This window comes from Cololabis saira, chromosome 6 (genome assembly GCF_033807715.1).
Source record: "Cololabis saira isolate AMF1-May2022 chromosome 6, fColSai1.1, whole genome shotgun sequence".
NCBI lineage: Eukaryota > Metazoa > Chordata > Actinopteri > Beloniformes > Belonidae > Cololabis > Cololabis saira.
In genome coordinates, this window is record NC_084592.1 from 3,722,274 (window position 1) to 3,736,842 (window position 14,569).

Consider the following 14,569-nt stretch of genomic DNA (forward strand, 5'->3'; position numbering starts at 1 on the left):
ATGTCGAGACTAATGTTGAAGTACAATTTTGAGAAAAAAGTTGAAATGTCGAGAAAAAAATTGAAATGTTGAGAAAAAAGTCGAAATGTCGAGAAAAAAATCGAAATGTTGAGAAAAAAGTCGAAATGTCGAGACTTATGTTGAAGTACAATTTCGAGAAAAAAGTCAAAATTTTGAGAAAGTTGAAAAGTTGAAAGTTGAAATTTCGTGAATAAAGTTGAAATGTTGAGAAAAAAGGCGAAATTTCGACTTTATTGACGAAATTTCAACTTTATTGACGAAATTGTATTTCAAAATTAATCTCGACATTTCAACCTTTTTCTCCTGCCTGGCCCTAATACTCTTCCATAGATTTTACTTTCTTTCCACTGTAAAAAGAGTAAATAAATCACCTAGGTTGCGTTTGCATCTTCAAAGGTTTGGATGTAAGCCTAAATTATCAATGGAGTTTGATAGAAAATACTGAGAAATAAAGCATAATCTAACTGAAATATGTGTGAAAATAGCCATGGGAGAAGCAGCAGGCATGGAGATGCAGCTGATGCAACAGCACGTAGGAAACGTTACACATGAAAGCAGTGGGTTATAAAGGCTGTCTAGGTTGCATAGAGATACTAAAAGCTAAGCTGCTGTCATGTCTGAGAGAGTGGGCGTGAATAAAGCACAACAGGAAGTAGAATCACAGAGGAGAGACGGGTAAGGCAACAACGAGAGAACAGTTCCAGTATATTATTGCCCTTTTTAATCTCACACTGGGGTTGATGGAGGGAAGGACGGACGGACGTGTGTCCAGGCAGATCCGGGCCTGCACTTCACATTTACACGTGGGAAACACTGAGGAAACCAGTGAACATCTTTAACTCCACATCCACACAATAAATAGGTTTGAAGAGAAGGAGAAGGATGTGATAAGAGACGTTGGTTTCCCTTTTCTTTGAGTCAGATATTGGTCTCTGTGCTGGCGGGACTGAAACGTCTCCCAATGAACCAGGACGGCCGGGAGCATCGCGGCTACTGTTGGGACCACGGTGGGTTAGTGTTTGGACCACGGTGGGCTAGTGTTTGGACCACGGTGGGCTAGTGTTGGGACCACGGTGGGCTAGTGTTGGGACCACGGTGGGCTAGTGTTGGGACCACGATGGGCTAGTGTTGGGACCACGGTGGGCTTGTGCTGAAGGGCTGGTTCTGGCTAACGGCTGCTGTGAGGCCGTTGTGGTGGATGGTTTTGTGCTTGCTGTAATCAGACCTGTGCTTACGTACTAAAGACTTTCCTACGGTGGCCGAGACCCGCCATTGCTGCAAATAAAAGTAACGCTGCAAACAGAAACAAACGCCGCTGCAAATAAAATAAAACGCTGCAAATATAAAGAAACCCCGCTGCAAATAAAATAAACGCCGCTGCAAATTAAAAAAAAAACAACGCAAATAAAAAAGCCACAATAAAAGTGAATTACCGGGGACTATTTTTGCTGATGAACCGGTGTTTTTTACGTGAGAGGAGAAGAAGAAGACGAAGAGGACGTAAGTGAAAAGGAAGAAATAAGAAGAGCGAGGAATAAGAAGAACAACGAACGAGAAAATAAGTGAAAAGGTTAGTGTTCAACGTCGCTACGTGTAATTTTTAATGTGCAACACCAGTGCATCCGCAAAAATAGTCCCCGGTAATTCACTTCCGTTGTGGCTTTTTTATTTGCGTCGTTTTTTTATTTTATTTGCAGCGGGGTTTATTTATATTTGCAGAATTTAGTTTATTTGCTAAGCGTTTATTTTATTTGCAGCGGCGTTTGTTTCTGTTTGCAGCGTTACTTTTATTTTCAGCAATGGCAGGTCTCGGCCACCGTACTTTTCTAAAGCAGGTTCAACATCAGGAGATCTGTTAGTTGGGTTGTTTTGGATACCGACTGTTGGACAAGTCACATTGAGGAGAGAAAAAAAAACTATTCTGCAAGTCATAATGTACATAATAAGGACAGAACGGTCCTTTAATGAAGACAAAGGTGTAAAGTGTGTTTAAATTAAGGGATGTGGAGCACCTTATTCAGCTGTAATTCACCCACAAATAAAGGAAGTACTTTATCCTTCGATGCATCTGCAACACACTTCATAAGAATCAGGACCTTGAAATGAATGTACATCAGAAATACTGTGCAAAATAATGTATTCTGGTTTCTTCTTTGTATCTCTAATGTCAGACTTTTGCAGCTTTAGTCTTGTAATATATCATGACTTTATCCTGACGGGTTGACATGTATCCTCCTGTCAGGCTGGGCCTGCAGCTGGAGGGCCGTGCCCTGCAAAAACTCTAAATCTTACCAGGAATATGTGTCTTATTTCTAGTTAAAATCTCTCATTTTTAGTCAAAAAAATGTCCTTACACTTAAAACAAAACTCATCACTGGAAAAAAAAAACTACAATTTTCCCCTGTTTCAAGTAGATTTTCACTTAAAATAAGTAGAAAAATCTGCCAGTGGAACAAGATTTTTTGCTTGTAATGAGAAGATAAATCTTGTCCCACTGACAGATTTTTCTACTTATTTCAAGTGAAAATTTACTTGAAACAGGTGAAAATTGTTAAATAAAAAGTTATTTTTCTGGTAATGACTCTTGTTTTAAGTGTAATGAGATTTTTTGACTAAAAATGAGACATTTTTACTAGAAATAAGACAAATATTCCTGGTAAGATTTTTAGTTTTTGCAGTGTGGTCTGGCCGGTCCGGCCTGGCTCTTGCTCCGTCCTCCCCACCCCTCCAGGCCCGCCTGGCTGGGCCTCAGGTCTGCTCGTTGGCAGCAGGTCGGCTGGATGCATGAGCTCTTGCGGTTCCATGCAGGTTTGCAGATGCCGTGAGAATGGAGTGATCACCTGCTCACATAGAGACGTGTTTCTTGCCCCTACTTGTCCTTTCTGCAATGATACTCGTAAAAGGATGAATAGTGTGAATGTGTGTTTGGACCTGGAAGCGTTCTGGGCCTCTCCTCGTGTGGCTCAAGTCTCTCAGGTTTAATCAGGATCAGTCTCTACCGGTTACTGTCAGGGTGACGCCCCTCGTCCTCTGACTTCCCATCATGAACGGATGTGGATGTGCTGCATCCACACAGATGAGACACATCCAACATAGGGGAAATATTATACATAAAAAAGATCTCCTTTTGCTTTGACCCAAACTGCAGCAGCCACTCAGGAGGACTTGATTTTTTTTTTAATACTCCTGCATATTGATCCTGCACCGTTTCCAGCCAGCAGAACCTTCATGAAACACAAGAGCACCTGACTGATGTTTCCAGACGGATGAGGAGTGAACGCAGCTGAAGAACAGCCGGAGGAAAACTACAAACCTTTTCAAGGCTACATGTGCCAGAGATTCATTCCTGAATGGTTTGTAGAAGCTGCAAACAGGTGTGGTTGGAAATAACTTTTTTTCTTCCCTTTTTCACCTTGCAATCCTATGTATACAAACAAAACCTATGAAGCATTTCCACTTTACCAATACAAACATAAGAAAAGTGGCAAATCTTGTGCTTTCTGATTGATAAAATGCCAAACTGATCCAAATAGGTTGCACTATTTTTTAACTATCAATTTGAATTGATCCAGGCGTCAGCTGTGGTTTTCCTGTCTGACCTGTGCAGTAGGAGATAAGTGAAGGTAGGGGTGTGGTGGAACTGGGGATGAGATACTTGACTACAAAACAGGGAACGTTGAGTCTCTAAAGCAGATCTGGTGCAGCAGCTGGTTCCCTCCCTGCTGTTTCCAGCTCAGGTGTGTGCTGGAGGAGCAGCCGACGCTCCGCATCCATCCGCCGTCAAAGCTGTAAAAACCCTCTAACCTGCAGTGAGAGTCACGAGCGTTAGCAGTTTGTGTCCCCGGCGTGTCCCCGGTCCCTGCAGGGGTCTCAGGTGTCCTGGTAGGGCAGGTGAAAGCAGCCGGGGCTGTCGTCCTCGGGGGACCAGAAGGACGACGGCCTCTTGTGGTGCAGCTCCCTGCGGACGCAGCGCGGGCACGGCTGGGCTTTCTGACGACACTCCGCGTGGAAAACCGCGCCGCAGATGTCACACCTGAAAATTAAAACAACGGAGGGAGAGAAGGTTTCAAGCCCAGAGTCGCTCTTGAAATCATAGACATATAAACGTAGACGCCCCATGGAGCTGCTGCGATACGTCAGCGTCGCCGCCATATTGGATGTTCAAGACTGCGCTGTAAACTAATACAAATAAATGGACTTATTTTCATAAAGCGCCTTTCTACAAAAGACATTTACGTTTTACGTCTCATTTATTCATTCACACACACACTAATATACTTGGAAACAGTTAAGCACCAAATATAATATATTTAATTTTCTTAGATGGCAAAAATAAGAACTTTATTGATCCCACATAGGAGTTATTGATGTTATATCAGCTATAGAGAACAAGGTAGTGCAGAAAAACAATATATATCCCCCCTCACAAAAATAAGAAAATAGAGAAACACATTTTATCAACAACAAAACAAATTTAAAATGTAACAAAATAACATGTGAACCATTTTTCAGAAAACAAATAACATTCTTATTTTTGTGAGGGGGGATTTATATTGTTTTTCAGCATTCAAGTTCAAAGTTCAAAGTTCAAAGTCATAGTCCAAGATATCTACAACTTCGTTCTGACTAGTCAAAACCTAATTTAAGATATCTAAAAAGGAAGATGTAGATATCTTGAATGGAGGGGAATTAAAGATATCTTGAACTGGAATTCGGACTAGTCAGAATTAAATTGTAGATATCTGAAACTGGAATTACAGCTAGTCGTAATTCAGTTGCAGATATCCGTCATTCACATTGTGGATATCTGCAACTGAATTGTAGATAATTAGAAACCCCACACACATGAATGGCAAAAGTAAGGTAATTTGTCCTGGGCAGAATGACATTGTGGAAATCTGAAATGACAATTGTGGATAGGAAGAATGTAATTGTAGAGATCTGAAATGCTCTTTTTGACTAGGAAGAATTGAACTGCAGATATCTGCAACACATATCCAGTCTAGCTGTTAAATATTAAAAGGCTTGCCTTATGACTGATATAAGGGGGGTGTGTTACAGCCCTGTTTGTCCCGCCCAGCTGCAACAAGGCAATGGGAAAAATCTTTTAAATGCGTTTTTTAAATATATTTTAAAGATTTTTCATGTTTTATTTTTCTGCTCTGTAGCACTTTGAGATTACTAAATATAAAGTGCGTTATAAATAAAATGTATTATTAGTATTATTAAAAAAGAGGCTTCAACAGCACTTCTGCTAAAAGCTGTGGGAGTTTGTCCAGTTTTTCTTATATAGTCTTTGTTTTTTTTAAGTACATTTTTATGCTCCTATTTTCGTGCCATAACCAGAGGAAACATTTTGACACGAGCATTTCCTGCAAAGTCAACTTCACAGTTTATTAATGTTTAGATGAGGAGCTGTTTGGCTTAAGGTTTTTCTCCCACTAGGGGAGTTTTTACCTGCCATTGTTTATGTAATAATTGCCTGGGGGTTTATGTTCTGGTCTCTGGAAGGATCCTAGAGACAACTTCTGTTGGAATAGAGGCTATAGAAATAAAATTGAACTGAACACCTGCAAATGCAAACATGCTTTGGTCTCCAGGGTTCTCCATGCAACAAGTCAAGCTCTGCACAGGAACTCCAGGCAGGTTTGCAAACAAAGCTGATTAAAAGTGACCACTTCCTCCATCACAAACTAACTTCCATTCAGACCCTCCGTGTTCTGCAGCACAGACAACCTGCATGTGCCAATTCATTTCTTTAATAAATTAATAGTAATAAAACATTTTATTTATAACGCACTTTATATTTGAATCAAATCTCAAAGTGTTACAATAAAAACAAGTTAAAAAACGCAGCAAAAATAAGATGGACTAAAATTGCAAGAAAAAAAAAAGAAGGTCAGAACATGGTCACCTATGCACAGATAAGAGATTCAAAATACATAGTTCATACTGAGGTTAGACAAATGCCCTGGACATTAGACTTTAGCCATGTTTGATGTCTTTTCTCTTTCTGAACAAATCATTAACAAACGGTTTGCACTGCCGTTTCCTCCCTCAGTTGATCTTCAAACCAGGATTCATGCGCGTTAGGCCTTAGCTGTGTTTTGTGTGTATATAGTTTGTGTGTGAGCCCAGTCAGGCTGCAAGCAGGAGGAGATACAAACAGATGTGTCATCGTCTGTGTGTGATGGGTTTAATAGTCCAATCTACAAACGTAATAGGTTTTATTTAAACATGACTGTAATAAAGTCAGCGTGATGGACCAGTCCAGTTTCTGCTCGTCTCCTGCACCTTTACTGTCTGGGTGACTGAGTCAACGATGTCCAGAGTCCAGCAGATACAGCCGTTATCACTTAACACTTGCTTCACACGTCAGAAAACAGCTCAACAACTGGGTGCGTGTTGCAGATCACAGCTCTTATCGCTCTGCTGTCGCTCATTCTGGGTTTAGGTGACAAGAACCAGGTTCTGGACTGTGTGAAGCAAATACACCCACACACACACACACACCACAGTGTTAGCAGCAAACACCAGGCTCATTCCTGCTGCGTAAAGTGTTAGATACACTAATTTCTAGATCATAAAAGTGGTTTATCAGAGCTCATCTTTGTGACACATCAACAAAAAAGTATGGACCCTGTATTCAAATTAACTTTTTTTAATGCCCCACTTTGCCATAAAATGTGATCGCACCTTCACTAAAATCACAACAATGGATAAACACTAGCCAACAGTTCGACTGTACTCATAGATTAGGCAAGAAATCAGAGTTATTGTTTTACAGACTTCAGAAAAATAAGTTTAAGAGAGACAAATGGATCGCTCCAATTCACAGAAACAACTGGATTCCAGGCACCGAAACGTGGATTTGTGGTTCCCATTTTGTATCAGGTAATGTTGGATTTTTGGGTAGCTAACGTTAAACGGTCAAATCATAAAGTTCAGTGTCCTCATCACTTTAATTTCACCAACAAATCCTGCCTTGAAGTCGGACCAAGCGTCAAGACTTTTGTATTCCTTCAAGCTTTGCTTCGTGTACTTCCCCGGCGTACAAATTAAGTACATATAAATATCATGAAACTGGATTCATGGCCAAATATTAATGTCCATGGACCACTGGTTCTTGGTAACTGTACCAAATATTAATGTCCATGGACCACTGGGTCTTGGTAACTGTACCAAATATTAATGTCATGGACCACTGGTTCTTGGTAACTGTACCAAATATTAATGTCCATGGACCACTGGTTCTTGGGGTAACTGTACCAAATATTAATGTCCATGGACCACTGGTTCTTGGTAACTGTACCAAATATTAATGTCCATGGACCACTGGTTCTTCAGGTAACTGTACCAAATATTAATGTCCATGGACCACTGGTTCTTGGGGTAACTGTACCAAATATTAATGCCCATGGACCACTGGTTCTTGGTAACTGTACCAAATATTAATGCCCATGGACCACTGGTTCTTGGTAACTGTACCAAATATTAAGGTCCATGGACCACTGGTTCTTGGTAACTGTACCAAATATTAATGTCCATGGACCACTGGTTCTTGGTAACTGTACCAAATATTAATGTCCATGGACCACTGGTTCTTGGGGTAACTGTACCAAATATTAATGTCCATGGACCACTGGTTCTTGGTAACTGTACCAAATATTAATGTCCATGGACCACTGGTTCTTGGGGTAACTGTACCAAATATTAATGTCCATGGACCACTGGTTCTTGGTAACTGTACCAAATATTAATGTCCATGGACCACTGGTTCTTGGGGTAACTGTACCAAATATTAATGTCCATGGACCACTGGTTCTTGGTAACTGTACCAAATATTAATGTCCATGGACCACTGGTTCTTGGTAACTGTACCAAATATTAATGTCCATGGACCACTGGTTCTTGGTAACTGTACCAAATATTAATGTCCATGGACCACTGGTTCTTGGTAACTGTACCAAATATTAATGTCCATGGACCACTGGTTCTTGGTAACTGTACCAAATATTAATGTCCATGGACCACTGGTTCTTGGGGTAACTGTACCAAATATTAATGTCCATGGACCACTGGTTCTTGGTAACTGTACCAAATATTAATGTCCATGGACCACTGGTTCTTGGTAACTGTACCAAATATTAATGTCCATGGACCACTGGTTCTTGGTAACTGTACCAAATATTAATGTCCATGGACCACTGGTTCTTGGGGTAACTGTACCAAATATTAATGTCCATGGACCACTGGTTCTTGGTAACTGTACCAAATATTAATGTCCATGGACCACTGGTTCTTGGTAACTGTACCAAATATTAATGTCCATGGACCACTGGTTCTTGGTAACTGTACCAAATATTAATGTCCATGGACCACTGGTTCTTGGTAACTGTACCAAATATTAATGTCCATGGACCACTGGTTCTTGGTAACTGTACCAAATATTAATGTCCATGGACCACTGGTTCTTGGGGTAACTGTACCAAATATTAATGTCCATGGACCACTGGTTCTTGGTAACTGTACCAAATATTAATGTCCATGGACCACTGGTTCTTGGTAACTGTACCAAATATTAATGTCCATGGACCACTGGTTCTTGGTAACTGTACCAAATATTAATGTCCATGGACCACTGGTTCTTGGTAACTGTACCAAATATTAATGTCCATGGACCACTGGTTCTTCAGGTAACTGTACCAAATATTAATGTCCATGGACCACTGGTTCTTGGGGTAACTGTACCAAATATTAATGCCCATGGACCACTGGTTCTTGGTAACTGTACCAAATATTAATGTCCATGGACCACTGGTTCTTGGTAACTGTACCAAATATTAATGTCCATGGACCACTGGTTCTTGGTAACTGTACCAAATATTAATGTCCATGGACCACTGGTTCTTGGTAACTGTACCAAATATTAATGTCCATGGACCACTGGTTCTTGGGGTAACTGTACCAAATATTAATGTCCATGGACCACTGGTTCTTGGTAACTGTACCAAATATTAATGTCCATGGACCACTGGTTCTTGGTAACTGTACCAAATATTAATGTCCATGGACCACTGGTTCTTGGTAACTGTACCAAATATTAATGTCCATGGACCACTGGTTCTTGGGGTAACTGTACCAAATATTAATGTCCATGGACCACTGGTTCTTGGTAACTGTACCAAATATTAATGTCCATGGACCACTGGTTCTTGGTAACTGTACCAAATATTAATGTCCATGGACCACTGGTTCTTGGTAACTGTACCAAATATTAATGTCCATGGACCACTGGTTCTTGGTAACTGTACCAAATATTAATGTCCATGGACCACTGGTTCTTGGTAACTGTACCAAATATTAATGTCCATGGACCACTGGTTCTTGGTAACTGTACCAAATATTAATGTCCATGGACCACTGGTTCTTGGGGTAACTGTACCAAATATTAATGTCCATGGACCACTGGTTCTTGGGGTAACTGTACCAAATATTAATGTCCATGGACCACTGGTTCTTGGTAACTGTACCAAATATTAATGTCCATGGACCACTGGTTCTTGGTAACTGTACCAAATATTAATGTCCATGGACCACTGGTTCTTGGGGTAACTGTACCAAATATTAATGTCCATGGACCACTGGTTCTTGGTAACTGTACCAAATATTAATGTCCATGGACCACTGGTTCTTGGTAACTGTACCAAATATTAATGTCCATGGACCACTGGTTCTTGGTAACTGTACCAAATATTAATGTCCATGGACCACTGGTTCTTGGTAACTGTACCAAATATTAATGTCCATGGACCACTGGTTCTTGGTAACTGTACCAAATATTAATGTCCATGGACCACTGGTTCTTGGGGTAACTGTACCAAATATTAATGTCCATGGACCACTGGTTCTTGGTAACTGTACCAAATATTAATGTCCATGGACCACTGGTTCTTGGTAACTGTACCAAATATTAATGTCCATGGACCACTGGTTCTTGGTAACTGTACCAAATATTAATGTCCATGGACCACTGGTTCTTCAGGTAACTGTACCAAATATTAATGTCCATGGACCACTGGTTCTTGGGGTAACTGTACCAAATATTAATGCCCATGGACCACTGGTTCTTGGTAACTGTACCAAATATTAATGTCCATGGACCACTGGTTCTTCAGGTAACTGTACGGGTCACTGTCAAGTCCAACTGACTTTAATTTAAGCTGATAATCAGCTCTTATCCCATCTTCTCCAGTTTTCCCTCCTAGCTGCAGGTCCATGCATCCCCTCCATTAGCCTTACTGATGTTTCCGTGTGGGTAACGGTACGTGTGCTGGTCTGTACCTGCGGGTGGTGTTCTCCTGGAAGGGGTACAGGACCTGTCCGTTCTGGCAGAGCTCACAGATGAAGCCTTTCTCCCGACACAAGCTGCAGCTGAACACGTGGGAGCTGGCGAACTTGATCACCTTGGAGAGGAAGGGGGCCAGCTTCCCATCGATCACCTGGAGGGAGGGAAGGGAAGGACAGGTGAAACCTCTGCTGCTCAAGCAGCTCGTGACAGACCAGGATTTGCATTCCAACCAGGCATGATGGGGCTCTTCTCACATTCTGCTAAATAATAACAATAAAAAAGGATACCCCTAAGTGGTTAAAAACTAATTTTTCTGATATTTGAGAAAGTCCCATACAGCTGTTGGACTCTAAAACACTGGTCCCCAACCTTTTCTGTACCGCGGACCGGTTTAATGTCTGACAATATTTTCACGGCCCAATCTAAAAGGTGTAGCTGATAAAAACTCTATTTTCGCTATAGTAATAAAAATCTTTTTTTTCTTTTTTCCCCCTTTTTTTTCCTCTTTTATTCCTTTTTTTCTCTTTTTTTTCTTTATTTCCTTTTTCTTCTTTTTTTCCCTTCCTTTTTCCTTTCCTTTTTAATCTCGACATTTCGACTTTTTTCTCGCCATTTTGACTTTTTTCTTGAGATTGTACTTCAACATTAATCTCAGCATTTTAACTTTTTTCTCGACATTTCGACTTTTTTCTTGAAATTTCGACTTTTTTCTCGACATTTCAACTTTTTTCTTGAAGTGCATAATGAAAAAAAGAAATTCCCCAGTTATAACTAATATAGAAACATGCAGCATGTGCTTCCTTCATTCTAAGGCTGATACAAGACTTTTCATTTTTTGCGGCTCCAGACATATTTGATTTTTGTGTTTTTGGTCCAATATGGCTCTAAAAATATTTTGTGTTGCCGACCCCTGGGCTAGAGAAACTGAACTCAGCTTTCCAAAGACTTGATAAACCACAGATCATTTATGTTTTAACATGGGGGGGCAATCACTTTTTCACACAGGGCCATGTAGGTTTGGATTTTTCTTTCCTTAATAATAAAAACCTTCATTTAAAAACTGCATTTTGTGTTTACTTGTGTTATCTTTGTCTAATATTTAAAGTCGTTTGATGATCTGAAATATTTAAGTGTGACAAACATGCAAAAAAATAAGAAATCAGGAAGGGGGCAAACACTTTTTCACACAACTGTATTTGTCCTGGAAAAAACGGGAGGAGAGGAAATGGGAAGGAAGGACGACAGTAAATGAGTCTTTTAATGGCAACGCTTGGGAAGTTCCTAAAGAGTCAGGCGTGTGGGGGGTGGAGCCGTAGTGCTGGGAATAGACTCTGGATGACTGCACAGAAAGAAAGAAAAAACACGTTTCTAGAGCTTTATCGTGTCATTTCCAGCAATGCAGACAGAGCTGGGAGCATGTAGGACCGGAACGGACAGAGCAGCTGAAAAACAGAGGACGGAGCAGGAGAAAGAGAGGGGAGATACAATAAACAAGAGATCTTGAGAGAGAACCAAGAGGCTGTGTATTCAGAGACGAGTGGTTCCACCTGGCAGAGCTCTGGGCCCACCAATTACTGCCTCCTTCATGCTGCTTTTTAGACCAGGACGAGAGATGGAGAGAGGAGCAAGAAACCACTCACACAAATGACACATAGCACTCTGAGATACGCTGCTGTTGCTTGGTCACAACCAAGAGCCAAAGACTGATACACTTTACCCAGAGAATGCTGAATTTACAGCTCATATGTTTGTGTTTACTTCCAGTGTACGACACCGAACGATCAGTATTTGGATGTTCAGGACAAATATGTCATTAAAAACAGGATGGGGTTTAATCCCCTCACAAAAGACGAGTAGTCAGGTTGGGAAGCAGCACATTCCTCTGGAAGGGCCTGTTCAGGTCGACTGAGCATGAAGTAAATGAAACACTTGAACAGGAAGTCAAATGTAGCCATGATGTTCCCGACGCAGCAGAGAAAGGCTGGTATCTGGGCACACGTCTCCCAGGAACTCCAGGAACTCCAGGAACTCCAGGAACTCCAGGACACAGTTGGCACTTTTCCACTAGTTCCTACTCAGCTCTACTTAGCTCGGCCTGGTTTCTTTTCCACAACAATTCAACACCCAGATCAGAAGTAGGAGGTTGGAGAAGCTGCTGTGACGTATTTGATTGTGTATCTGAACGGAGAAGACAACAACACTAAAGCTGTAGAACCTGGAGGAGATGATAGATGTGCTGCTGGGTCTGTGGCTTGTGTTTGATATCAAGTTAAAAAATGAGAGTGAGAGAAGCTTCAAGCAACAACGCTTTTTAATTTTTTTAGTTCATCTCTGCGCTGCTGAAAAGTCAGCTGGAGCCGTGAGCAGCTATGAAGAGACAGAGCTCCTGTTAGATCTGTTCGTTCCTTATCTCCGTCTAGATCCCTTTTTACACTGCAAAAACTCAAAATCTTAACAAGAATATTTGTCTTATTTCTAGTAAAATGTCTAATTTTTAGTAAAAAAAAATCTTATCACACTTAAGACAAGACTCAAAAAAAAACAATTTTCACCTGTTTCAAGTAGATTTTCACTTAAAATAAGTAGAAAAATCTGCCAGTGGAACAAGAATTTTTTGCTTGTAATGAGAAGATAAATCTTGTTCCACTGGCAGATTTTTCTACTTATTTTAAGTGAAAAATTACTTGAAACAGGTGAAAATTGTCAAATAAGTTATTTTTCTGGTGATGACTCTTGTTTTAAGTGTAATGAGATTTTTTGACTAAAAATGATATATTCTAACTAGAAATAAGACAAATATTGGGTAAGATTTTGAGTTTTTGCAGTGTAATTCTCTCCTCAGCACCAGGTTTATGAACATCTGACCCTCAGAGTTGGATCATGAAACAGACTTTTGCTGCCATTGCTGGTTGAATGAAAAGAACCAGAATCCGTCAGAGTCTCTTTCTCTGATTTCCTCCTCCTGACTCAGACGTCTGACTCCAACCCCCCGACCAATCGGTGGCCCAAACGTTTGGGTTTTTTAGTGACAGGTTCTGAGAGTGGCAGATGCATTTCCATCCAAACCTCCACCCACCCCAGACCTAAGCTTCTCCGTCTGGTCCAGCCCCGTCCACATGATGGATGCTCCTGCTGATGGAGGCCGACAGGCTGAGTAATTACTGCCCACTGTAATGGGACTGGCAGAGAGCAGAGAGAGTGGCAGCACGGCCCTGCTGGCTGATGCTCCTCTGGAGAGATGAGGGGAGAGGCACACAAACATGATGGATGGATGGAGAGTGGCAAAAGTAAACAGGCAAAAGGTGATATAAAGAAAAAAGTAGGGCTGGGACTTTATCACATTAATTACGATTGATTAATTAATTACAGAAAAATAATGCGACAAAAAAAATAACACATTTAATCGCAATTTACTTTTGCACTCCAAACAGTGAAGAACGTTTTTCATTGCTCGAGTTCCCGGTATGAGTTCCCCGTAATACTGATGCACAGAACTCAACAGGATTTTTTAATTTTACTAAACAAAAACAAATGTGTTTAAGACATAGACAGTTTGCAAAAACTCCTGAAAAAGCTTGAATATAGCTAACTTGAATTTAAGTTTGTGCCTTGTGGACAATGCAATAATATTCCTATTATTCACATTGCACTTGTTAACACTCAAGTTATCAAAAATAAACACAATTTTGTTGTTTAAGCTCAATGATTCAGTCATATACACAAATGCAATTAATTTGAAAAATGTTGCTTCTCGTGTCAAGTATTGATATGCGATTAATTAATTACAAATCCTCTAATTAATTAGATACATTTTTTTTAATCGAGTCCCACCAATAGAAGAAAGTACAGCACTGTCTCAGAAAATTAGATTATTGTGATAAAGTTCTTTATTTTCTGTAATGCAATTAAAAAATCAAAAATGTCATACATTCTGGATTCATTACAAATCAACTGAAATATTGCAAGCCTTTTATTATTTTAATATTGCTGATTATGGTTTACAGTTTAAGATTAAGATTCCCAGAATATTCTCATTTTTTGAGATAGGATATTTGAGTTTTCTTAAACTGTAAGCCATGATCAGCAATATTAAAATAATAAAAGGCTTGCAATATTTCAGTTGATTTGTAATGAATCCAGAATGTATGACATTTTTGTTTTTGTAATTGCATTACAGAAAAATCACAATATTCTAAT

General features: G+C 40.2%; 1 protein-coding gene across 2 annotated transcripts in view; it reads right to left on the reverse strand.

Annotated features, from left to right (window-relative positions):
* Positions 1-2,658: 2,658 nt before the first annotated feature.
* plekhm3 (pleckstrin homology domain containing, family M, member 3) overlaps positions 2,659-14,569 on the reverse strand; it is a 70,568-nt gene continuing 58,657 nt past the window's right edge. For both annotated transcript variants that reach the window (XM_061724334.1, XM_061724333.1), the window contains 2 exons: positions 10,366-10,523; positions 2,659-4,054 (listed from right to left, as the gene is read on the reverse strand). In XM_061724334.1, the coding sequence (XP_061580318.1) occupies positions 3,892-4,054; positions 10,366-10,523 (321 nt within the window). In that variant the 3' untranslated portion in view covers positions 2,659-3,891. The remainder of the gene's footprint in view (positions 4,055-10,365; positions 10,524-14,569) is intronic.